The sequence below is a fragment of the Gorilla gorilla genome, chromosome 20 (genome assembly GCF_029281585.2).
Source record: "Gorilla gorilla gorilla isolate KB3781 chromosome 20, NHGRI_mGorGor1-v2.1_pri, whole genome shotgun sequence".
NCBI classification, from domain to species: Eukaryota; Metazoa; Chordata; class Mammalia; order Primates; family Hominidae; genus Gorilla; species Gorilla gorilla.
In genome coordinates, this window is record NC_073244.2 from 23,879,226 (window position 1) to 23,906,004 (window position 26,779).

The 26,779-nt window shown below is 50.7% G+C and overlaps 2 protein-coding genes across 3 annotated transcripts; both read right to left on the reverse strand.

The window, feature by feature from the left end:
• Positions 1–1,178: 1,178 nt before the first annotated feature.
• On the reverse strand, positions 1,179–13,910 carry TMEM221 (transmembrane protein 221). 2 transcript variants are annotated; one of them, XM_055372101.2, is made up of 4 exons: positions 13,357–13,910; positions 10,458–10,543; positions 2,366–2,596; positions 1,209–1,711 (listed from the first exon to the last, which is right to left on the reverse strand). In XM_055372101.2, the coding sequence occupies exons 1-4, from the start codon at positions 13,674–13,676 to the stop codon at positions 1,650–1,652; spliced, it is 699 nt and encodes a 232-aa protein (XP_055228076.1). In that variant the 5' UTR covers positions 13,677–13,910; the 3' UTR covers positions 1,209–1,649. The 2 variants fall into 2 exon arrangements, with proteins under 2 accessions (XP_030860173.1, XP_055228076.1); XM_031004313.3 differs by having other exon boundaries at positions 1,179–2,596.
• A 6,744-nt stretch (positions 13,911–20,654) lies between these two features.
• Positions 20,655–26,277, reverse strand: NXNL1 (nucleoredoxin like 1). The gene is made up of 2 exons (XM_031004314.3): positions 25,766–26,277; positions 20,655–21,189 (listed from the first exon to the last, which is right to left on the reverse strand). The coding sequence occupies exons 1-2, from the start codon at positions 26,089–26,091 to the stop codon at positions 20,877–20,879; spliced, it is 639 nt and encodes a 212-aa protein (XP_030860174.1). The 5' UTR covers positions 26,092–26,277; the 3' UTR covers positions 20,655–20,876.
• Between the last annotated feature and the right edge of the window lie 502 nt (positions 26,278–26,779).

Here is a 26,779-nt window from a genome sequence, read left to right on the forward strand (position 1 = left end):
CCATCTCTACAAAAATAAAAAATACAAAGATTAACCAGGTGTGGTGGTGCATGCCTGCAGTCCCAGCTACTCTGGATGCTGAGTCAGGAGGATCACTTGAGCCCAGGAGTTTGAGGCTACAATGAGCTATGATCACAACACTGCATTCTAGCCTGGGTGATAGAGCAAACCCCTCTCTTAAAAAAAAAAAAATTAAAAATGTGTTGAGGTGAAAAATCACATTAACATAAAATTAACCATTTAAAAGTATACAATTCAGGCCAGGCGTGGTGGCTCACGCCTGTAGCACTTTGAGGGGCCAAGGTGAATGGATCATTTGAGGTCAGGAGTTCGAGACCAGCTGGCCAACATGGTAAATCACCATCTCTACTAAAAATGTAAAACTATCCAGGCATGATGGCCCTTGCCTGTAGTCCCAGCTACTTGGGAGGCTGAGGCAGGAGAATCACTTAAAACAGGGAGGCGGAGGTTGCAGTGAGCCGAGATCGCGCCACTGCACTCCAGCCTAGGCGACAGAGTGAGACTCTGTCTCAAAAACAAACAAACAAAAAATGTAAAAACTAGCCGGGCATGGTGGCCCTTGCCTGTAGGCCCAGTTACTTGGGAGGCTGAGGCAGGAAAATCGCTTGAACCCGGGAGACAGAGGTGGCAATGAGCCGAGATTGGGCCATTGCACTGCAGCCTGGGCCACAAGAGCAAAACTCCATCTCAAAAAAATTTTAAAAAGGCCAGGAGCAGTGGCTCACACCTGTAATTTCAGCACTTTGGGAGGCCGAGGCAGGGGATCACTTGAGGTCAGGAGTTCGAGACCAGCCTGGCCAACATGGTGAAACCCGTCTCTACTAAAAATATAAAAATTAGCCAGGCATGGTGCTGGGTGCCTGTAATCCCAGCTACTCAGGAGGCTGAGGCAGGAGAATCACTTGAACCTGGGAGACGGAGGTTGCAGTGAGCCGAGATTGTGCCACTGCACTCCAGCCTGAGTGACAGAGTGAGACTCTGTGTCAAACCAAAACCAAAACCAAACAAAACTAACTGGTGGAGCATGCGTCCCAGCCTGGGGACTACAAGGGGCATGGCCTGGCTCTCACTTTTGCCCTTCCTTCCCCCGACCCAAGTCCCACCCATGGGCCTGGGCTTGGCCACGCAGCACAATTGAACATTGAGTAACACACAGATAGTGAATATCAGAGTTTACTTGTGGGTTGTGCAAGACAGGAGACCTTTGGAGACCCCTCTGTTATTTCCTTGAGCCCCAGAAACTACCCATGCCTATACCCCAAAAACAGCAGCAGCATGAGAACGATTAACACACATTGAGGACCTATTGTGTGGGGGTCCCCGGAATGCCTCACATGAAGTCATGTGTCTTGTCAGAGCCCTTGGAGACAGGGCCACTTCGTGTCCCCATATTACAGATGAGGAAACTGAGGCACAAAGCGGCTAAGCCCTCAGCCATGGGTCCACAGCCAGGAACCTGGGTCCAGCCCTCCAGCCGTGCCCCTGGCCCTGGGCTGCTCCAAGCTTGGCACACATGGATTTGAAATGTTCACAGCCCGAGGGGGTGCAGCGGATTTTGCAGAGTCTGAGACTTGCACATCAGCAGCATGGAGATTACGGGGTTCAGGTGAGAATCCTGGCTCTGGTGCTCAGTCCTGGCCGTGGGCCCCCTGGTGAGTCACTGCCTCTCTTGGGGCCTCGGTTTCCTCATCTGTAAAATGGATGGAGACACTTAGAGAATCACTGCCTAAGCCCCCCGCTCCCCTTCTGCCAGTAACAGAATCTCATCCATCTGGACAGCCGCATTTCCCTGCCTCCCCTGCAGCAAGGTATGGCCATTTCACTCTGTTCTGGCCAGTGAGATATAAAAAGAAGGGTTTGAGGCTTCCTGGGAAGACTTCCAGGAGACACCCAGCCAGCACTGGCCTCTGACTTTCCCTCAGAATGAGGAGGTGAAGGCTGGAGCTCTGGCAATTATTTTGTGCCACGAGGCAACCTTGAGGACAAAAGCCAAGGATGCAATAAAATGAGAGAAAAATCAAGTCCTACTGCTACTGCAGCTGAACCCGAACCTATCTCTATGGTATCCTTTTCTTACACCAGGTCTCTATTCCTCATCCCTGGGCTCACACCAGTGTGGAGTCCTTCCCTGTGCTCCCTGGTCTGTGGCCCAGCATTCGACGCATCTCGTGCGTAACCCCGTCCCAGTGCCCCAGGCCAGCCGACAGTGTCCGGTGCATTCTGGATGCAGGCAGGCTGCTCTCCCAGCCTCCCCCCAGGGCTGCAGGTGCTGTGGCAGTGGCCATGGACCCAAAGGGGTCCCCAGGCTCTGGACAGGTTGAATAGGGGGTCCGACAATGGATACCCTGCTGAGGCTGAGCTCTGGGGCTGGCCTTGGAGACTTCGGCAGGGCGGGCGAGGTCATCTTCAAAGGATGGTGGGGACAACTCGTGGAGCCCACGGCGGGCAGCCCGGGCAGCCCGGAGGAGAGTGTGGGTCAGCACAGCCACCAGAACCAGGGCGCCCGAGCCGAGGATGGAAGCAGCTGCTGCGCCTGTCTCGATCTCGAAAAGTAGCAAGGCATAGATGGACAGTGCTAGGGAAGGAAACGACTCTCATTTATTCAGTCAACAAACATTTGCCCTCCAAGCCCTCAGGGAGTTCTTGCACACAGGGAGAAATTACGAAAAGCCCTGCCACATGACAGGCACATAGAATAGGCATTTAATCCTCCCACATCCCACCCGTGCGTCATCATCACATCCATTTTACAGAGAAGAAAGCTGGGGCCCAGAGAGGTTAGCGGACTCCTCAAAGCCACACAGCCAGGAAGTGACAGAGGTGGGATTTTAACCCAGGCTGGTGGGCTCCAGAGTCTGTGCTCTGAAGCACAGTGCTGCCTCCGAAGGAGACAACAGAAAGAGACTAATTTCAGCAGCTGTGGGCCGGGGCTTCCCTGAGGAGGAGCTATTTGAGCTGAGACCCTGGGGAAGAAGCAGCAGTTTTTGGGAGAGCTGAGGAGGATTTCAGCTGCAGGGACATGGCAAGTGCAGAGGTCCTGAGGTGGAAACACCCAAGAGTGTCCGAGGCTCAGAAAAAAGCAAAACGGGTTCTGGCCGGGCTCAGTGGCTCACGCCTATAATCCTAACACTTTGGGAGGCTGAGGCGGGTGGATCACTTGAGGTCAGGAGTTTGAAACCAGCCTGTGCAACATGGTAAAACCCTGTCTCTACAAAAAATACAAAAATTAGCTGGGCATCGTGGCGGGCGCCTGTATTCCCAGCTCCTCAGGAGGCTGAAGCAGGAGAATTGCTTGAGCCTGGGAGATGGAGGCTGCAGTGAGCCGAGATCGCACCACTACACTCCAGCCTGGGTGACAGAGTGAGACTCAGTCTGAACAAAAAGAAAAGAAAAGAAAAGAAAAAAGAAAGAAAAATGGGTTGTGTAGCTGGAGCAGAAAGGTGGAGAGTTGGGGGAGAGATGGAGGAGTTAAGGAAGGAGTGGATGTTGGGGACCAGATGAGGGTGGGGGCCACAGAAAGGGGTGTGGGTCTTCTCCTTCTTTCTTCTTCTTTTTCTTCTTCTTCTTCTTCTTGTTCTCCTTTTTTTTTTTTTTTTTGAGACAGGGTCTCGCTCTGTCACCCAGGTTGGAAGGCAGTGGCTCGGCTACGGCTCACTGCTGCCTCAACCTCCCCAGGCTCAGGTGATTCTCCCACCTCAGCCTCCTGAGTAGGTGGGACTACAGGTGCATGCCACCATGCCTGGCTATTTTTTTTTTTTTTTTTTGAGACAGAATCTTGCTCTGTCACCCAGGCTGGAGCGCAGTGGTGCGACCTCTGCTCACTGCAACCTCTGCTTCCCGGGTTCAAGCGATTCTCATGCCTCAGCCTCCCAAGTAGCTGGGATTATAGACACCCACCACCACACCGGCTAATTTTTGTATTTTTAGTAGAGACAGGGTTTCACCATGTTGGTCAGGCTGGTCTCGAACTCCTGACCTCAGGTGATCCACCTGCCTCGGCCTCCCGAAGTGCTGGGATTACAGGCATGAGCCACTGCACCCGACCACCTGCTCTATCTCTTAAGAACCCTCCCTGGCCGGGCACGGTGGCTCACGCCTGTAATCCCAGCACTTTGGGAGGCCAAGGCGGGCGGATCACAAGGTCAGGAGATCGAGACCATCCTGGCTAACATGGTGAAACCCCATCTCTACTAAAAATACAAAAAATTAGCCGATCGTGGTGGCGGGCGCCTGCAGTCCCAGCTACTCGGGAGGCTGAGGCAGGAGAATGGCGTGAACCTGGGAGGCGGAGCTTGCAGTGAGCCGAGATCACGCCACTGCACTCCAGCCTGGGCGACAGAGCAAGACTCCATCTCAAAAAAAAAAAAAAAAAAAAAAAGCCTCCCTGTTGGTGGAATACCCATATGAGGGAATATGATGCAGCATGTAAGGAATGAGGCACCGCTCCATTCTACAATGTGGATGAACCAGGAAAACATCATTCTGAGTGAGAGAAGCCAGATGCAAATAGCCACAGAGTGTGAGGTGTCATTGATCTGAAATGTCCAGAACAGGCAAATCCTGGCCGGGCACAGTGGCTCATGCTTGTAATCCCAGCACTTTGGGAGGCCGAGGTGGGTGGATCACCTGAAGTCAGGTGTTGGAGACCAGCCTGGCCAACATGGTGAAACCCTGTCTCTACTAAAAATATAAAAAGTAGCCAGGTGTGGTGGCACGTGCCTGTAATCCCAGCTACTTGGGAGGCTGAGGCAGGAGAATCGCTTGAATCTGGGAGGTGGAGATTGCAGTGAGCCGAGATTGCGCCGCTACACTCTACCCTGGGCAACAGAGCAAGACGCTGTCTCGAGAAAAAAGAAAAAAAAAATACAAGCAAATCCATAGAGACAGACAGTAGATTAGTGGCTGCCAGGGATGAGGAAGGGGGAATGGGGAGTGATTGCTAATGGAGACAGGGTTTCCTGTTGGGTGATGAAAATATTCTGGAACCAGATAGTAGCGATCGTTGCCTAAGACCATGAATGTGCTAAATCCCACTGAACTGTACACTTTAAAGTGGGTAAAGGCTGGGCGAGGTGGGTCACACCTGTAATCCCAGCACTTTTGGAAGCCGAGGTGAGAGGTTGCTTGAGGCCAGGAGTTCGACGCCAGCTCAGGTGACATAGGGAGACCAGTCCCTACAAAAAATAAGAAACTATTGAGGAATGGCAGTGCTTGCCTATAGTCCCAGCTAGCTGCGGGGCGGAGGCAGAAGAATTGCTTGAGCCTAGGACATGGAGGCTGCAGTGAGCTGTGATCACACCACTGCACTCCAGCCTGGGTGACACAGCAAGACCCTGTCTCAAAAAAATGGAAATAAAATACACTGGTTAAAATGGTATTTTTTTTTTTTTTTTTTTGAGATGGAATCTCGCTCTGTCACCCAGGCTGGAGTGCAGTGGCGCAATCTCGGCTCACTGCAAGCTCTGCCTCCTGGGTTCATGCCATTCTCCTGCCTCAGCCTCCCGAGTAGCTGGGACTACAGCCGCCTGCCACCACACCCGGCTAATTTTTGTATTTTTAGTAGAGATGGGGTTTCACCTTGTTAGCCAGGATGGTCTCGATCTCCTGACCTCGTGATCTGCCCGCCTCGGTCTCCCAAAGTGCTGGGATTACAGGCGTGAGCCACCGCGCCCAGCCTAAAATGGTAATGTTTTTGTTATGTGTACTTTGCCACAGTGAAACTGCAACTTAACTGGGTATGGTGGTGCACACCTGTAGTTCCAGCTACTTGGATTGGGAGACTGAGGCAGGAGGATTGCTTGAGCCAGGAGTTCAAGTCCAGCCTGGGCTACATAGCAAGACCCTGTCTCTAAACAAACAAAACCAGAAACACCCCCAGCAACTCAGCTCTCAGGGTCCTGCATCTCTGTCTGTCTCTGCCTGGGGTGGGGGTGAGGGTCAAGGTGGAGGAGCCAGCCTCTGCTCTCTACTCTCTGGTGCCCACAGGTTTGCCACGCCCCAGGCTTGGGGGGCATTGAGAGATTCACAACCCCTCTCTGGCCTCAGTTAGCCAATGTGAATAAGAAGGGACCTTGAGGGACCGGGCGTGGTGGCTCACGCCAGTAACCCCAGCACTTTGGGAGGCCGAAGTGGGCGGATCACTTGAGGCCAGGAGTTTGAGACCAGCCTGGCCAACATGATGAAACCCCGTCTCTGCTAAAAATACAAAAATTAGCCGGGCGTGCTGGTGGGCTCCTGTAATCCCAGGTACTTGGGAGGCTGAGGGAGGAGAATCGCTTGAATCTGGGAGGTGGTGGTTGCAGTGAGCTGGGATCACTCTACTGCACTCCAGCCTGGGCAACAGAGCAAGACTCCATCTCAGAGAAAAAAAAAAAAAAAAAAAAAAAAAGGACTTTGAGGACCTGAGCTAGCTAGCCCTCCATCAGCCTCTCCAGCATACAGTTGGCACCATTCTTAGTGGTGGTGCATCGTAGGACGTTTAGCAGCTTTTACCCACTAGATGTCAGTAGCATCCCACCCTCAACTCTGTGGCGACCACCAAAAATGTCTCTAGGCAGTGACAAAAGTTCCTCTGAGGCCAGAATCAGTCTCAGTGGAGAATCCCTAGTCTGGTCCCTATCTCTACACTGCAGAGTGGATTTGGGATCACTAAGCGACTTTGGCATCAATGATGTCCTCATTGGACCAAGCTCAGCCAATCAGAGCATTAATTGCTTCCCCTGATGTTAGTGATTGGTGGAGGAATATTACATGGCCCAAGCTCAGCCTATCAGAGTCAGCCCTGAGACTTTAGCCTGGGCTACTGGGACAGATAGATTTTCCTGCAGTGTCTCGGGTATTGGTAGGAGAGGGGCCCAGAATACATGGGGGACTTTTTTTTTGGCACTTTCCAGGCTGTTTATACGCGTTCTCTGGCTCTGTCATTGCTTTGGAAGATATCACACTGCATGATGTCCCACATGTGAAAGCAAGGCCAAGGACTTTTTTTTTTTTTTTTTGCTGGAAACATTTTGAAAGGGATTTTGTAATTATTCTTTTAGTTCTAGCTAGCAATGAATGGATGATTGGTTGGATGTGCTTGGGAATTCTTGCTGAATGAGGTCACCTAGCCTCAAAAACAGTCTAAATGGGAGGTGAATGAATTCTCAATTTTACGCTTAGTGAGGCTGACATAATGTTACCTTTTTTTTCCTTTTGTAATTGTTCTTGTATTTTAGAATGAGGATATCTTATTCCCTAGGTCTTTAATATTTCTGTTGGCCTGTGCAAAGACTCAAGGCTCCAGGCATCGTGTCAAAAGTGCTTACAGATAGAGGCATCTTTCTCAGAGAGAAGCCCATTCAGGGAACAGCAGATGAAGAGGTGAAGTGACAAGCATTTCTGTTTCTTTTTTCTATTATTATTATTATTATTATTATTATTATTATTATTATTATTATCATCATCATCATCGTTTTTGAGACAGAGTCTCGCTCTGTCACCCAGGCTGTGCAGTGGCACAATCTCGGCTCACTGCAACCTCCGCCCCCTGGGTTCAAGCGATTGTCCTGCCTTCAGCCTCCTGAGTAGCTGGGACTACAGGCATGAACCACCATGCCTGGCTAATTTCTTTCTTTTCTTTCTTTTTTTTTTTTTTTAGATGGCATCTCACTCTGTCGCCCAGGCTGGAGTGCAGTGGCATGATCTTGGCTCAGTGCAACCTCTGCCTCCCAGGTTCAAACAATTCTCCTGCCTCAGCCTCTGGAGTAGCTGGGATTACAGGGGTATGCCACAATGCTTGGCTAATTTTTGTATACTTAGTAGAGATGGCGTTTCACCATGTTGCCCAGGCTGGTCTCAAACTCCACCTCAAGTGATCCACTTGCCTCGGCCTCCCAAAGTGCTGGGATTACAGGTGTGAGCGACCACACTCGGCTGAGAGGCATTTCTGATAACCTAATTTGAGTGCCTGGATCCAGCCACACCTGAAGCCAACTTCCCCTGATAATTTCAGATGCACAAGTCATCCATCCCTTCTCCTTTTTTTTTAAAAAAAACTACTTCTGGAGCATTTCATTAAGTCAAACAACAAAAGTTATGCAGTGTTCCGTGCACTTCACATATACAAATTCCCACAGTGAGCCTTAGCCTCACATCTCATTAAAAATATTTTAAGGGCCCGGCGTGGTGGCTCAGGGCTGGGCGCGGTGGCTCACGCCTGTAATCCCGGCACTTTGGGAGGCCGAGGTTGGTGGATCGCCTGAGGTCAGGAGATCGAGACCATCCTGGCTAACACGGTGAAACCCCGTCTCTACTAAAAATACAAAAAATTAGCCGGGCGTGGTGGTGGGCACCTGTAGTCCCAGCTACTTGGGAGGCTGAGGAAGAAGAGTGGCATGAACCCAGGAGGCGGAGCTTGCAGTGAGCCGAGATCGCACCACTGCACTCCAGCCTGGGTGACAGAGCGAGACTCTGCATCAAAAAAAAATTTTTTTTAATATATCTTTTTAAACATTTATTTATTTATTTATTTATTTATTTATTTATTTATTTATTGAGATGAAGTTTCACTCTGTCGCCCAGGCTGGAGTGCAGTGGCGCGATCTCGGCTCTCTGAAACCTCCACCTCTCAGGTTCAAGTGATTCTCCCACCTCAGCCTCCCGAGTAGCTGGGATTACAGGCAGCTGCCACCAGGCCCAGCTAATTTTTTTAAATTTTTAATGGTGGGGTGGGGGGGCGGTTTCAGCATATTGGCCAGGCTGGTCTTGAACTCCTACCCTCAAGTGATTCACCCACTTTGGCCTCCCAAAGTGCTGGGATTATAGGCGTGAGCCACCGCGCCCGGCCTAAATATCTTTTTAAATTTCTATTTTCTGTGGTGGGACTATGAAAAAAAAAAACAGTAATAGCAAATCCTGCTTTTCATTCAGTAGGATATTTTTTCTTCCTGTAAAACAGATTGTTTACAGGGCTGGCAGGGACTTATATATGATTCAGCATTGAGTCTGCAGCATCATCAACACATTTGTTTCAAGATTAAAACCAAATATAAGGCATTAGGAGTCTCTTGAAAGACACTTAATGATTTGGTTCCTTTACCAGCCTGGATGGATGAAAGAAAGTTGATTGAAGAAAAGTTATTACAAATCAGGAAGGAAGGACAGTGTGGTGTGTTCCAGCATCTGGGGTATCCATTTTTTTTCTTTTTTTCTTAAGCCATTTTTGAGCTGGAGATTGATATTTGTAACCAAAACAGCTTTCACTCATTCCAACCTGTAAAATGCTATCTTTTTTTTTTTCTTTTTTTTTTGAGACGGGGTTTTGCCCTTGTTGCCCAGGCTGGAGTGCAGTGGCACGATCTTGGCTCACTGCAAACTCTGCCCCCTGGTTCAAGTGATTCCCCTGCCTCAGCCTCCTGAGTGGCTGATATTATAGGCGCCCACCACCATGCCCGGCTAATTTTTTTGTATTTTTAGTAGAGACAGGGTTTCACCATGTTGGCCAGGCTGGTATCAAACTCCTGACCTCAGGTGATCCACCAGCCTCAGCCCCTCAAAGTGTTGGGATTACAGGCGTGAGCCACTGCGCCTGGCCAAAATGCTATCTTTAGACACCACGCAGGCCATGAAAATTTTTGTTCAAACAAATTATGAAACTGATGAATCAGAAGTGTTCTGATGACAGCTAGCATTTGTGGAGTCCCTGCTGGAGTCAGATGCCATCCACGGGCTTTTTTTTTTTTTTTTTTTTTTAATGAGATAGGGTCTCGCTGTATCACCCAGGCTGGAGTGCAGTGCAGTGGTGTGATCATGGCTCACTGCAGTCTCAACCTTCAGGCTCAAGTGATCCTCCCACCTTAGCCTCCCGAGTAGCTGGGACTACAGGTGTGTACCACCACACCAAGTGTATATATATATATATATATATTTATATAATATATATATTTAATATATAAATATAAATATATTATATAAATACATATTTAATATATATAAATATAAATATATTATATAAATATATATTTAATATATATAAATATAAATATATATTAATATAAACATATATAAATATAAATTTTTTTTTGTAGAGATGGGGTTTTGTTATGTTGCCCAGGCTGGTCTCAAACTCCTGGCCTCAAGCAATCCTCCTACCTCAGTCTCCCATATTGCTGGGATTACAGATGTGAGCTACTATGCCTGGTCCTATGGGCTTTCATGAGGATTAAATCTCAGAATCTCCTCAAGTGATTCTGTGAGGTAATGACAGTTATTCCCATTGTACTGATGAGGAAATCAAGGCACAGAGAGACTTTGCCCAAGGCACCAAAGCAAGGAATTGTCAGAGCCTGGAGTTGAACTCAAGGAGGCTGTCTGCAGAGTTGATCCCAGTTAGGGGACCATTGCTGCTCTCTACCCAACCCAGGGTCCCATGCCCCATGTTCTATTCCAGCACACACCTGCTAAATAGACGGAGATCCCACAGCAGAAAAGGCCAAGGGCCACGTGTCTGAGGAGGCGGCAGTCGTAGAGAAACCAGTCAGACCTGGAATGAAGGGGAGCAGGAAGATAAAGGGTTCAGGAAGTGAAGCTGGTGGGGGGAGGTCAGTGAGGACAGGGAGGGAGAGCCGCTTAAATGAGACAAGGACCCAGCTTTCAGGGACCCAAAATCTATGTGAGTACCTAACCATCATCCATCTACTCGCCCACCCATTTACATCCATTTACTTATCCACTCTCCATCTATCCATCCATTCATCCATCAGCTCGTATCCATCAGCCCATCCATCCATCTATCCACCCATTTATCCATTCATCCATTCATCCACCCATTCACCCATTTTTCCACTCATCCATCCATCCACCCATCCATCCATATGCCCATTCACCCATCCATCCACTTATCCATCCATCCATCCATCCATTTATCCATTCATCCATTTATCCACCCATTCATCCATCTGTCCACTTATCCATCCATCAAACCAGTCATCCATCCACTCATTCATTCATCCACCCACTTATCAATTCATTCATCCATCCACTTATCTATCCATCCATCGGCCCCATCCATTCATCCGCCCATACAATCATTTAGATATCCACCATCCACCTATCTGATACCTATCCATTTATCTATGCTCCATCCATCCAGCCATCCATTTTTCCAAGTCAGTGTCCACCATCCATTTACCATTCATATTCATTGATTATTTGACCAGCACTCATATACAGCCTTCCATCCATTTAACCATGTGCTATTAATCCATCCATCCATTCATTTAAACACCCTCTGCTATCCTATCTATCCATCCCTCACCCACCCATCCACTGGTCATCCATCTTCCATTCACTATCCATCCACCCCTCCTCCATCCATCCATCCATCCATCCATCCATCCATCCATCCATCCATCCATCCTTCCTTCCTTCCATCCGTCCACCATCCATTCTCTTTCCCCTATAATCCATCTATATGCATGAGTCCACTCAAACACTCAACACTCAGGATGCAGCTACTATGTGCAGATACTTGCCACACACCTGGCTTCCATTATTTTACAGACTACAAGCTTCTTTGAGAGATGAGGAAACTGAGTTTCACGTGCTGTTATTGATGGTACAAACCGCGACCCCAAGAGGTGAGACTGATTGAGGAGGAAGTGGAGGCTATGAGAGCTTCCATCCTCACTCAGCTCCCACCAGTATAATGAAAGTGGACGCCTTCCCCGTCTTCCTGTCGCCTTCCCTCCTGTCCCCTTTTCAGCACAGTGGCTAGAGATGGTCATTCAAAACCTAAATCAGATCACCTTCCTCCTCACTCACAACCCTCCTTAGCAGAAGAAATCCCAAAGTCCTATCTCCTCTCTATCCCATCTCTCTGTTTCCTTTCCTTCTCAGCACTCATTACCATCTGCTATTATTATTATTATTATTAGAGATGAGGTCTCACTATGTTGCCCAAAGTAGAGTGCAGTGGTTATTCATAAGCATGATCATGGCTCACTGCAGCCTTGACCTCCTGGGCTCAAGGGATCCTCTTGCCTCAGCCTCTTAAGTGTATGGGACTACAGGCATGCACCACCACACCTAGCTAATTATTATTTTTTTCTTTTTATAGAGGCAAGGTCTTGCTATATTACCCAGGCTGGTCTCAAATTCCTGGCCTCCCAGCACTTTGGGAGGCCAAGGTGGGTGGGTCATTTGAGGTCAGGAGTTCAAGACCAGCCTGGCCAACATGGTGAAACCCCGCCTCTACTAAACATACAAAAATTAGCTGGGTATGGTGGTGGGCACCTGTAATCCCAGCTACTCGGGAGGCTAAGGTGGGAGAATCGCTTGAACCCAAGAGGTGGAGGCTGCAGTGAACTGAGATAGCGCCACTGTACTCCAGCCTGGGTGACAGAGCAAGACTCTGTCTCAAAAAAAAAAAACAAAAAAAAAAAAAAAAGAAAAAAAAATTCCTAGCCTCAAATGATCCTCCTGCCTCTGCCTCCCAAAGGGCTGGGATTGCAGGTGTGAACCACCATGCCTTGTCCTTGTTATGTTTCCTTATTTTCTGTGACTCCATGAGAGCAGGTCTGGGTCCACTTGGTCCCCGCTGTCTCTGATGCCCTGAGCCAGATCCATTCCCCTGCAGGCAGGCACCCAACACATGTTTGCTGACCCGTGGGACCCATGCATTTCATTGTCCCTTGGGTGGAAGGTGCGTGGTCTGGATAGGATCTACCTCAATGGTGGGAGTTCTCATCTGCTCAATTTCACAGAATTCTGGACTAGAATTTGGGCTCCTCTCCCCCGACATTCTGGAGAGAAACACTACCATGTGGGACAGCGGAGTCCTCAGCTCAAGGAGGGTTCCTCCTTCCACAACCACTGCCCCTGATAGAGGTCCCTCAATGACCACATCCCTGACTGAGTTCAGGTCCCTGAGGAAGGAACTCAATTTCAGGCCAGGACACAGGCTCTGGCTGGCTCTACCCAGAACCAAGTTCAAGTCCAGCACTGTCCCGCCTCCCACCCACTTCCAAGCCAGACAGCTTGAGAGCTTAGCCTCCTCTGTTTGAGATCCAGGCAAGCTGATCCTGGACCCTCTTTGAGCCTCAGTTTCCTCATCTGCAAAATGCGAGACACGGCAGTGGTTGCACCTGCTGCAAAATTGAACAAATATAGAATGGAGGGAGTGAAGGAGGGAGGAAGAGAGGAAAGGAGGGAGGCAGAGAGACATGGAGTGGTGGGGAGAGGGAAGTGGGGAGGGAAGCTGTCCCCCCAGCCTGAGGCCAAAAGAGGGGAAGAGGGTCATCCAGGCTCACCCAGCCCCCAGCCGGGCCTCTGAGGCAGTGAGGCCAGTCCTCCTACCTCCTGGGGCCAGGCCCCCGCGCCAGCTCGGCGCCCAGGTGGCCACAGAGCGCGGCGAGCAGCAAGCAGGTGAACCCCAGCACGAGCACCAGCGCGGCCAGCGCGGCGGCCAGCGGCAGCAGCGCCCCGGCCGCGTCCTCGGGCAGCCCGGGGCCGGCGCCCAGCTCCTGGCCCAGCCCCTCGGCGCGCAGCCCCCGCAGCTCGGCGCGGCCCGCCTGCAGCTGGAACAGCAGCTGCGCGCCCAGCGCCGCCAGCACGGCCGCCGCGATGCCCAGCAGGGTCATTGCAGCCAGCACCCGGCCGCCGTAAGAGCGGGCCATGGCGGGGGTTCCTGCGGGCCGGGGGAACAGTTGAGGAATTGAAGTGGTTTTAGAGGGCAGGGGAGTTGGGGGGAGTCCGAGGGTCCTCAGGGGGTCCCCGAGGGGGCGGGGCAGCAGGGAGTGTCTGAAAGTTCGGGGACTGGGCTGGGGGTCGCCAGACGGACGGGGGCTCCGGGGTGCTGGTCGCAGCCGGGACGCCGAATCTCCGCGAAAACTTGGGACAAAGTCTTTTCTCCTCCCTCCCGGGGCCTCGCGGGCGCCCCCTCTTGGTCCACTGGGCCTGGCGGGGCGGGGCCTGGCACCGGGCGCAGGGCGGGGAGGCCCCACGAGGGACTGGATCGCGGGAACCCCACAGCTCGCTAAGTTCAGAAAAGGGCACCACCCCGCCCCCTGCCGCCCTAAACATCGATTGTATTGTGGTTTAAAACAAGAAAAAGGAGGCCGGGCGCGGTGGCTCTCGCCTGTAATCCCAGCACCTTGGGAGGCCGAGGCGGGCGGATCACAAGGTCAAGAGTTCCAGACCAGCCTGGCCAATATGGTGAAACCCCGTCTCTACTAAAAATACAAAAATTAGCCGGGCGTGGTGGCCGGAGCCTGTAATCCCAGCTATTCGGGAGGCTGAGGCAGGAGAATTGCTTGAACCCAGGAGGTGGAGGTTTCAGTGAGCTGAGATTACGCCATTGCACTGCAGCCTGGGCAACAGAGCGAGACTCCGTCTCAAAATTAATTAATTAATTAATTAATTTAAAAAAATAAAAAATAAAGAGAAAGGAGTCCGGGCGCGGTGGCTCTCGCCTGTAATCTCAGCACTTTAGGAGTCCGAGGTGGGCGGATCACTTGAGGTCAGGAGTTCAAGACCAGCCTGGCCAACATGGTGAAACCCCCGTCTCTACTAAAAAAAAAAAAAAAAAAAAAAAAAAAAATTAGCCGGGCGTAGTGGTGCATGGCCTGTAATCCTAGCTACTCGGGAGGCTGAGGTGGGAGGAATGCTTGAATCAGGGAGGCGGAGGTTGCAGTAAGCCGAGATTGCACCACTGCACACTCCAGCCTGGATGACAGAGTAAGACTCCATCCAAAAAAAAAAAGAGAGAGAGAGAAAGGGCTGGGTGAGGTGGTTCACAACTGTAATCCCAGCACTTTGGGAGGCTGAGGCAGGAGGATGAGACCAGCCTGGGCAACATAGCCAGACCCCATCTCTGCAAAAAATAAGGAAGTCAGCCTGGTGTGGTGGTGCACGCCTGTGGACCCAGCTACTTTCGGGACTGAGACAGGAGGATCGCTTGAGCCCAGGAGGTCGAGGCTGCAGTGAACTGAGATCACGCCACTGCACTCCAGCCTGAGCGACAGAGCGAGGCTGTGTCTCAAAAAAGAAATAACAAAATTTAAAAATTCACTTTTCATTTGATCTCAACCCAGGGACTCTGTCATTGGCTGCGATTTCCCCTCTGCTTACCTCCTTCAAGGCTTTGGGTAAACGTTGCTTCCTCTAGGAGGCTAGGGAGAATCCTGGATCCCTTCCCCAACTGGTCCCCCAAATTATTCCCACAGCACTTTAAAAAAATCGAGATGAAACTTACATAACATAAAATTAACCATTTTATTCAGTGGCATTTAGTGTTGTACAACCATTACCTCTGTCTAGCTCCAGAAGATTTTCATCCCCCCAAAAGGAGACCCCGTCCCCATTACCAGCCACTCCCCATTCCCCCCCCTCAAGTGGCTCACAACCATTAATCTACTTCCTGTCTCTGTGGATTTGCCTGTTCTGGACATTTCATATCAATGGAGTCATACAAGAGGTGGCATTCTGGCTTCTCTCACTCTGCATGATGTACTCAAGGTTCATCGAGGTTGTAGCATGGATCAGTGCCTCATTCCTTTTTATTGCTGCGTAATATTCCATAGCGTGTCTGGAACACATTGTGTTCATCTGTTCATCCATTAATGGGTATTTGTGTTGTTGCTTCCTTTTGGTGAAGGTGACTAATGCTGCTATAAACATGTGTGCACAGGTATCTTCTTGAGTCACTGCTGTCAATCCTTGTGGGGTGTGGACTCCTAGGAGTGGAGTTGCTGAGTCACAGAGTTACTTTATTTTAACTCTTTGTGGAACCCTCAAACTTTTCCACAGCAGCTGCACCGTTTTCCATTTCCACCAGCAATGTCTGAGGTTTTTAAAAATAATTTTCTGCACATCCTCCCCAATACGTGTTTCCTCCTGCCCTCCTCCTCCTCCTCTTCCTTCTCCTCCTCCTCCTTTCCTCCTCCTCCTCATCTCCTCTTCCTTCTTCTTCTTCTTCTTTTTTTTTTTATCAGGCCCTTGCTCTGTCACCCAGGCTGGATTGCAGTGGTGTGATCATAGCTCATTACAGCCTTGACCTCCTGCTCAAGTGATCTTTCTGCCTCAGCCTCTCCCCAAGCAGCTGGGACCACAGGCAAGCATCAGCATGCCTGGCTAATTTTTAAGTTTTTGTTTGTTTGTTTCGTAGAGATGGGGTCTTGTTATGTTGGTCTGGTCTCAAACTCTTTATACCCAAGTGATTCTCTCACCTCAGCGCCCCCTAAGTGCTGGCATTACAGGAGTGAGCCACCACACCCAGCCTCCTCCTTCCTCATAATAGCCCTTTTTTTTTTTTTTTTTTTTTTTGAGATGAACTCTCACTCTGTTGCCCAGACTGGAGTGCAGTGGTGAGATCTCGGCTCGCTGCAACCTCCACCTCCCGGGTTCAAGTGATTCTTGCACCTCAGCCTCCCAAGTAGCTGGGATTACAGGTGCCTACCACCACACTCAGCTAATTTTTGTATTTTTAGTAGAAACAGGGTTTCACCATGTTGGCCAGGCTGGTCTCAAACTCCTGCCTCAAGTGATCCTCCCACCTCGGCCTCCCAGAGTGTTGGAATTACAGGTGTGAGCCACCATACCCAGCCAATTTTTAAAATTTTTTTGTAGAGATGGGGTCTTGCTATGTTGGTCTTGTCTCAGACTTCTTATGCCCAAGTGATCCTCTCACCTCAGCCTCCTGAAGAGCTGGGGGATTACAGGGTGAGCCACCACACCCAGCCTCCTCCTCCCTGATAATAGTCATTCTGATGCTTATAAAGTAATATCTCATTGTGGTTTTTATTTGCATTTCCCTAATAACTAATGATGTTAAGCATCTTTTCGTGGGCTTTTTGGCTGTTCATATATCTTCTTTGGAGAAATGTCTATTCAAGTCCTTTCTCTATTTTAAATTAATTAATTAATTTTTTTGTAGCGATGGGGTCTTACTATGTTATCCAGGCTCATCTGGAACTCTTAAGCTCAACTGATCCACCCACTGGGACTCCCAAAGTGCTGGGATTACAGGCATGAGCCACTGCGCCTGGACTGGAATCAAGTTTTTTTTTCAGGTTTGAAAATTCTGGGGCCCCTTGAAAAGAGTTTGTGGGCCCTGTGCCCTCAGCCTCGTAGGTAAAATGGCCCCAAGGAAGAGTATGGGGTGAGGGTGACCCTTCACTTCCAGGTGGCCTCCTTCTTTGCTGTGTGACTTTGGGCACATCCCTTAACCTCTCTGGGCCTCTTCATATGTAGCAAGAACCTGTTCCTTCTTTCAATTGATTGATCGATTGACTGATTCATTCACTCATTCATCAGGCCTCAGCCCAACACTCATTCTTTCATCATCACCAGTGTTAGGGTGAATTTTCCATGTTTTCCAGGTAAGGAAAAGTCTCACGTTGAGGGCTCAGCAATTCATTTGGATCAGGGCTACAGTTTGCTCTGGGTGGTGGGAATACAGAGATACAAGATATTTTCATGTATTCATTCGACGAACATCAGTGGAGAGCCCATCTACGTGCTGGGCTCTGAGGACCCAGGGGTGACCAAGACAGGCCCAGGTCTCCCTTTTGGTGCTCACAGCCTGGTGGGGGAGGTGGAAACATACATGAAACCCCACAATAAGGGGACACTTACCTAAATGGCCAACATTCATTGCAGTGCTGGCTTAGGTTTTGCCATTATTTGTTGGGGTTGGGAGAACAGAGATACCAAGGTCTGGTCCTGCTGTTTGTATGTGGGGTGATTCTCTAGTTTGGGGGTGTCTGGCTTCAACTTGGAAAGTTAAGCCTGCAAGCAGGCCCCACACTGCTCTTGGTAGATGGTGAGCTCATCTACCTTGGCCTTTTGCTAAGCTGCCCTTCTCATTCCAGCTCAGACAGGTGGGGAGTGGGGAGGTGGGGATGGGGGGTGAGGCTTGGAGAGTTCCACCATACAGTCCAAGGCACACAGCCTGACAGGGACAGAGAGTGGACTCCCTCAACCTCACTGCCCGGATAGGGATGGCTGGTCACTGCATGTTGGCTGGAATAATAGTAACAATGTTGACAGGTTACATCGCCTGTGATTTGTTGGAAAAGGGCAACCTGGTATGATTTACAGATAATTTAAGTGATTTTTTTTTTTTTTTTGAGACAGAGTCTCCCTGTGTCGCCCAGGCTGGAGTGCAGGGGTGCAATCTTGGCAGACTGCAACCTCCGCCTCCCAGGTTCAAGTGATTCTCATGCCTCAGCCTCCTGAGTAGCTGGGACTACAGGCGCGTGCCACCACGCCAGCTAATATATATATATATATATATATATATATATATATATATATATATATATATATTTTTTTTTTTTTTTTTTTTTTTTTTTTTTTTAGTAGAGACGGGGTTTCATCACATTGGCCAGGCTGGTCTTGAACTCCTGACCTCAGGTGATCCACTTGCCTCAGCCTCCCAAAGTGTTGGGATTACAGGAGTGAGCCACCACGCCCAGACTCAATGCACCCATTTCACAGATGCGCCACAGCAGTCCAGAGAGGGCTGCTGGAACATGAAGCATCAGGCAGCACCAGGGTCCTGAGCTGGGTCAATTTTCCAACCTGGAGGTTGGAAGTAGAGGTGAGCATGAAATGAGGTGGTCATCCAGTATTCAGGACCCTCTGGCCTCCCAGGCCCCCATCCTCCTTCTTCCTGTCAGCCAGATTCCTGTGCACCGCAGTCACTCTTGCTAGTTTCCATGGACACGCGTGGACTCCTAGGAAACCTTTTCCGGAGACTGGGCACGAGAGGAGTGATTTGCATCTCATTTGAATGCTAGGCCCTGCCCCGAAAGTGTGCCATCTCGTCCTGCCGCGAGGGGGCGCCAGAGGCCAAACCAAGCAGTTCGTGAGCCGAGTGAGCACCTGCTCCTCCTTCTTCACTGACCTGCCTGGGAGAACCTGGCTTTAATTCTAATTTTTCAGAGGAAGGGATTAGGGTTTAGAGAAGGGAGTTGATCTCACAGTCACAAAGCCAGGAGATGGTTCTAGATCGGAGTTTTTGATTTCTGTATTCTGCCGTGTTCCCTGGTAATGCCCCAGTCCATGAGCAACAGAGGGAGACCTGGGAGACTCTTGGCTCCTGCTGGCAGCCCGGGACCCCCAGCCCACGTGGTATCAAATATTGAAATGCATCCGTGTAACATATAAATCTGTTGTTAAAGGATTGTTGTGATTTTGCGCATGAAATATGTGGGCAACTCGGCCGGACGCGATGGCTCACGCCTGTAATCCCAGCACTTTGGGAGGCCGAGGCAGGCAGATCACCTGAGGTCGGGAGTTCGAGACCAGCCTGACCAACATGAAGAAACTCCGTCTCTACTAAAAATACAAAAATTAGTCAGGTGTGGTGGTATGCCTGTAATCCCAGCTACTTGGGAGGCTGAGGCAGGAGAATCGCTTCAACCCGGGAGGCAGAGGTTGCGGTGAGCCGAGATCGTGCCATTGCACTCCAGCCTGAGCAACAAGAGCCAAACTCCGTCTCAAAAAAAAAAAAAAAAGGGGGGGGGCAACTCATTTAATGTAGGATGGGCTTGGCGTTTTCAGCACGTTTGTTCTATTTTAGTTTAGATTTTCTCATTTTTGGAGCCATTAATTACTCCCCCTCAGCCAGGTCTCAGAAATATTTATAGAGATCTTTGAAAAGCTCTCCCTACTTTATCTCCTGGCCGGGGAGGCTCAGATGCGCACCTGGAAGACCAGAACAGATCCCTGGGTGTGAGGGGATGTCTCAGAACAGAGAATCCCCTGCCACTGGCTCCATCCTAGCTCCCACCCTTCCCTGCATGGGGATCAGAACAGACTCCCCAGGTCCTGTCCTGCTTCTCCCTGTGGATCTTATTACACTCCCTCTGCCCTGACTCCTCCTGGGGATGGGCTCAAAACAGACATCACCCCTACCCACCCATCCCCACTTCGCCTCCACCCCTCTTCATCATGGGAGCTCAGAACAGCCCCCCAGCCCCGCCTGCCCCCAGAGGAGTGCTCGGAACCCAGACAGTCCCCTACCTCATGCTCCCACAGTGAGCCCCGTCCCGCCCTACTCCTGCGCAGATTTCTGACAATCCCCTCCCCCTCCCCTCTCCTCGGCTTCCAAGAGGCTCATTACAGATTCCCCTCCCGCGGCCTGCCCACCTGGGGCAGAGGAGGACTCAGAACAGCCTTCCGACTTCCACCCAGCCCTCTCTCTCCGCAGTGGGGGGCAGGCTTTTCATAGACCCGTCACCCCTCCACCAGTCTTCCCCAACTATGGAGTCAGAACAGCCCCCCTCGGCCCCACCCTCCGCCTTGGCAACCCCCCCCACCCTCCGCCGGGGCACCCCCACCCCACATCCCTCCCCCACTCCCTCCCAGCTCTCCACCTCCGGAGTGGAGGGGTTCATCACCAAACCCCAACTCCTCCACCCTAGGGGGTCATAACATCCGCCCTCGGCCCTGCCCTCCGCCCTGGCACCCCCACCCCCCCCCATCCCGCTCTCTTACGGGGGCGGGGCGGGGAAGGAGGGTTTCCTTTTGTGTTTTTGGGGACAGGGTCTCCCTCTGTCGCTCAGGTTGGAGTGCAGTGTGCAAGTGGTGCGATCACGGTTCACTGCAGCCTTGACCTCCCGGACTCAATCCATCCTCCCACCTCAGCCTTCAGGGTAGCTAAGCCACAGGTGCGCGCCACCACACCGGGCTAACTTTTAATTTTCGTAGAGTCAGGTTCTCACTCTGTTGCCCAGGTTGATCTCGAACTTCTGGGCTCAAGCGATCCTCCCGCCTTGGCCTCCCCAAGTGCTGGGATTACAGGCGTGCGGGGGTGGGGTGGGGGTGGAGGTTCATCAACAAACCCCACTCCTCTCCTCCACACTGGGGGGTCAGAACAGCCCCCCGGCCCCGCCCTCCTCCCCACCCCCTCCCCCGGGGTCGCGCCCGCCTCGCGCCGCCTTTTCCACGCGGTACTTGTGGCGGCGCAGGCACTCGGTGAGGCTCCGTGGCTCCTGGTCCTCCAGGTCCTCTGGCAGCTGGAAGTTGCGGTCCAGCACCTCGGCCGCCTCCTGCCAGTTGGCGAAGCAGGCGGTGCCCAGGCGCTGGATCTCGTCGGCGCCGTCGCGAGTGAGCACGTCCCCGTCCGGCTTGAGCACCACGACCGCCGGCAGGCGCTCCACTGAGAACTGGCGCCCGAGGTCCCTGCGGAGCGGGCAGGTCAGTCTGGACGGATCCACATCCCTGATGCTGAACCAGAGAGCCCCACATCCCTCCTCCCAGTACTTAGGCAGCGCCTTCTGTGTGCACTGTCTCTTGCCGGGCACTGGGTAGGTGCACACGAGGACCGGGACAGGGCCAGACACTTTGGTCCCCGCGCTTTGTCTCCAGCACCCCAGGCATGCTCCAACCTCGGGGCATTTGTGCTGGCTGTGCCCTGCGTCTGGAGCGCTCTCGTCAGACATTTGCAGGCTAAGACCCTGTAGTATGGAGACCTCACATCTCAAGACACAAGGACAACGTAGTAAGACCCTGTCTCTACAAATAAATAAATACATAAATAAATACATAAATACATAAAGCAGGGTGTGGTGGTGCGCTCCTGTAGTCTCAGGTACTCAGGAGGCCGAGGTACCTGGGACTACCCTTGAGAAGTATCCCTTGAGCCCAGGATTTCGAGGCTGCAGTGAGCTATGATTGCACCACTACACTCCAGCCTGGGTGACACAGCCAGATCCTGTCTCGAAAATAGAATAAATAACATTCCAAGGCAGTGTTTTTCTCCAAAGTGCCTTTCAGCACCCAACATCATGTATGGTTTTTAAAATTTCTCCTGCTTGGCTGGTGCGGTGGCTCATGCCTGTACTCTCAGCACTTTGGGAGGCTGAGATAGGCGGATCACCGGAGGCCAGGAGTTCGAGACCAGCCTAGCCAACATGGTTAACAGTTCTTAATTTCAGCCTGCTGCATTCTTCCGTGGCCCTTTTCCAGGCTGCCACAAAGAAAACCCATGATACTTACAAAATCCCATGAGTAGATTGCCAGGTTTAGCAATTAAAAATATAAGATACTCACAGGAGATCGAGACCATCCTGGCTAACACGGTGAAACCCCGTCTCTACTAAAAAATACAAAAAATTAGCCGGGTGTGGTGGCAGGCGCCTGTAGTCCCAGCTACTCAGAGAGGCTGAAGCAGGAGAATGGCGTGAACCCGGAAGGCGGAGCTTGCAGTGAGCCGAGATCATGCCACTGCACTCCAGCCTGGGCGACAGAGACTCCATCTCAACAACAACAACAACAACAACAACAACAAACAACATATATATATGACACTCCCTCTCTTAAAAAAAAATAAAAATTTGAGGCTGGGTACAGTGGCTCACCCCTGTAATCCCAGCACTTTGGGAGGCCGAGGTGGGAGGATTGCTTGAGCCCAAGGGTTTGAGACCAGCTTCAGCAACATAAGGATACCCCATCTCTCTCTATTCTATATATAAATACACACACCAGTTAAATTTGAATTTCAGATAAACAATGAATAATCTTTTAGTGTAAGTATAGCCAAATGCATGGGACATACTTATACTAAAAGAAAGATTATTCATTGTTTATCTCAATTTTTTTTCTTTTCTTTTTTTTTTTAGAGACAGAGCCTCCATCTGTCACCCAGGCTAGAGTGCAGTGGCGGGAACATAGATTGTGGTAACTTCAAACTCCTGGGCTCCAGTGATCCTATAGCATCAGCCTCCTAAGTAGCTGGGACTACAGGCTCATACCACCACACCCAATTTTTTTTTTAAGTTTTTGTAAAGATATGGTCTTGCTATGTTGCCCAGGCTGGTTTTGAACTCCTGGCCTCAACTGATCCTTCCATCTCTGCCTCCCAAAGCACTGAGATTACAGGCATGAGCCACCGCACCCAGCCTGAAATTTCATTTAACTGGACATCCCATCTACGGGGGATGTGGAATGGGAACTGCCCAGATAACATACTAGTCTGGGTGAATGTTTTGTTGAGAGGACCCTGTCTCAGACAAGGTCAGCATTTGTCTGCAGCTGGTGTCTCTGCCCCAGGGAAGGAAGTGTTGCTAGCATCAGGGAGGAATCTCCTCAGCTGCCGAGGGCAGTGGGCAGGATTCAGTGTCCAAACTCTGATGATGTCCAAATTCTGATGATGACCAGAAACTTCCAACTTGTTGAGTAACAAAAGGCATGACATTGGGAAATGTCATGAAGTCTGCAACTCACTTTCAAATAATTTAGCACAAACTATACACGTATGCATATACGTGTATATAGACACGTATTTTTATTGTAGACAAAGTGTATACGTGTCTACAGACACGTATTTGTATTGTAGACAAAGTGAATATGGCAAAATGTTAACAATTGCGATGGGTTTCATTGTACACTTCTTTCAACTTTTTGCTATGTTTGAACACTTTTTTTTCTTTCTTTCTTTTTTTTTTTTTTTTTTTTGTGACGTAGTCTCGCTCTGTCGCCCAGGCTGGAGTGCAGTGGCACGATCTCGGGTCACTGCAAGCTCCGCCTCCCGGGTTCACGCCATTCTCTTGCCTCAGCCTCTCTGAGTAGCTGGGACTACAGGCGCCCGCCACCACGCCCGGCTAATTTTTTGTATTTTTAGTAGAGACGGGGTTTCACCCTGGTTTCGATCTCCTGACCTCGTGATCCGCCCGCCTCGGCCTCTCAAAGTGCTAGGATTACAAGCACGAGCCACTGCACCCAGCCTGAACATTTTTTTCATAATAAAAAGTCAAGCTATAATACTGTTTCATTGGGCAGCTCCTTTTGTAAATTTTTTAAAAGGATCTTTTTAATTTTTTTTTTTTTTTTTTTTGAGACAGAGTCTCGCTCTGTGCTCAGCCTGGAGTGCAGTGGTGCGATCTTGGCTCACTGCACCCTCCGCCTCCCGGGTTCAAGCGATTCTCGTGCTTCAGCCTCCTGAGTAGCTGGGACTACAGGTACCCAACACCACGTCTGGCTAATTTTTGTATTTTTAGTAGAGACGTGGTTTCACCATGCTGGCCAGGTTGGTCTTGAACTCCTGACCTCACGTGATCCACCCACCTCGGCCTCCCAAAGTGTGCTGGGATTACAGGCATAAGCCACCGCGCCAAGCCACCTTTCATAATTTTTCTTTTTTATAACTTTAGAGATGGGAGTGGTGGTGTCTTGCTGTGTTGCCCAAGCTGGTCTTCAACTCGCAGCCTCAAGCAATCCTCCTGCCTCAGCCTCCAAAAGTGCTGGGATTGCAGGTGTCAGCCACCATGCCTGGCTGGACATCTCCTTATAAAGCTTGAATCCGACTACCTCTCCCTGTGTTCTAACGTCCACCACGGCTCCCTGCTACCCTGAGGATCATGTCTATACTTGTTAAGGTGGCTCTGCACCACAGACCTGTCACACCTAAAGAAGATTATGACAAATGCGTGGGCAGTAACAATAACACTGTAAATTTGATCCTCTCCGGAGTTACCTACAGTCTCCCTGAACTGGTTGTTCTTTCTCTGACAGCCTCCAAGCCTTTCTGCTGTGCCCTCTGCCTGGAACCCCTTCCCTTTCCTCACTCTCCATCCTCCTATCTTTCTTCTCATTGGAGTCTCCCTGTATTTTATTTATTTATTACATTTTTCATTTTTTATTTTTATTTTTGAGACAGAGTCTCACTCTGTTGCCCAGGCTGGAGTGCAGTGGCACCATCTCGGATCACTGCAACTTTCGCCTCCTGGATTCAAGCAATTCTCCTGCCTCAGCCTCCCAAGTAGCTGGGACCACAGGTGTGCGCCACCAGGCCTGGCTAATTTTTGTATTTTTAGTAGAGACGGGGTTTTGCCATATCGGTCAGGCTAGTCTCGAACTCCTGACCTCAGGTGATCTGCTCACCTTGGCCTCCCAAAGTGCTAGATTTACAGGTGTGAGCCACCGTACCTGGCCTTATTTTTTTAAGAGACAGGGTCTACCTGTATTGCCCTGGCTGGAGTGCAGTGGTGCGATCATAGCTCACTGCAGCCTCAAACTCTAGGCTCCAGTTATCCTCTTACCATAGCCTCCCAGGCGGCTAGGACTACAGGCATGAGCCACCGTGCCCAGCTAGGGGTCTCTCTTTAAAGCCACTTTTTTGGGGAAGCATCCTCTGACCCCAGAACCTCACCAAGGTTTCCCTCATTGTATTTCCACTTTGTGGCCTAGCTTTGTCCTCTGAGCACTACTGCAGTTCACTATTATATATTTGTTTTTTGATTTTTTAGACAGAGTCTCCCTCTGTCACCCAGGCTGGAGGGCAGTGGCGCGATCTTACCTCACTGCAGCATCTGCCTCCCAGTTTCAAATGATTCTCCTGCCTCAGCCTCCCAAGCAGCTGGGATTACAGGTGCCCACCACCACACCTGGATAATTTTTGTATTTTTAGTAGAGACAGGGTTTCACTATGTTGACCAGGCTGGTCTCAAACTCCCGACCTCAGGTGATCTGCCCACCTCGGCCTGCCAAAGTCCTGGGATTACAGGGTTAAGCCACCACGCCCGGCCTTGCTATTACATAGTTGAGTCTGTCTTTTGCATCTGTTCCTCTCACTCGGCTCTAAGCTCCCTGGGGTGGCATGGAAGCCGGCATGTGGAAGTGGGCACCCCTGTCTGTACCCCCTAGTTCCCAGTATATGGACTAGCACACAGGGGCTGCTCATTCACTCTAGTTAGAATGGATGCTTCACTTTCAGCGAACATGCCCCCTCCTCCAGGAAGCCCTCCCTGCCCCTCCTCACCTCCTCAGATCATCCTCAAAGGGCAGGAAAAGCCACTTCTTTGGCATGTCCTTGAGGAACAGGTCCTGCTGCTCCTCTGTGGAGTCCTGGGACACGTACACCAGGGCCAGCTGAGCCGCCCGCAGTACATAGAACTCATCTGTGAGCCGCACGAAGAAGTCCTTGAGGATGGGCACGAAGGCCTGGCACTGTGGACAAGCCCCGGCACCAAAGAACAGCAGCACCAGCCGGTTCTCCAGCCTGCGACTGACCTCAGCCTCCGTATCCAGCTCGTCCTGGTCACTATTGTTGCAGATCAGGATGCGGCCAGAGAACAGGGAGGCCATGGTAACCTGGGTTGGGTGCTGGGGACAGCGCGGCGTGTGGTCCGCGGTCTGCTGACTGGCTCCTCTCCCAGAAATAGAAATCTTTAGGAAACCAGCTTAGGACTTCACTAATCTGCCTAAACCTTGACCTGAGGGGCCTCTAAGGGCAGGGGGCAGGGCTCTCTGTGTGGCCCTTCTCAGGAGAGAGCCGCAAACTCATTAAGAAAACACGTTAACAGATGGGCACGGTGGCTCATGCCTGTGATCCCAGCACTTTGAGAGGCAGAGGTGGGAGGATCATCTGAGGTCAGGAGTTTGAGACCAGCCTGGCCAACATGGTGAAACCCTGTCTGTACTAAAAAATACAAAAATTAGCCAGGCGTGGTGGTGGGCACCTGTAATCCCGGCTACTTGGGCAGCTGAGGCAGGAGAATAGCTTGAAGCCAGGAGGCGGAGGTTGCAGTGAGCTGAGATTGTGCCACTGCACTCCAGCCTGGGCGACAGAGCGAGACTCCATCTCAGAAAAAAAAAGAAAGAAAGAAAGAAAAAAAACCCAAAAAAACGTGTAGCAGACAGTGACTCACTCCTGTAATCTCAGCACTTTGGGAGGCTGAGGCAGGAGGATCACCTGAGACCAGGAGTTTGAGAGCAGCTTGGGCAACAGCGCGAGACCCCATCTCTATGAAAAAATTAAAAACTTAGCTGGGCA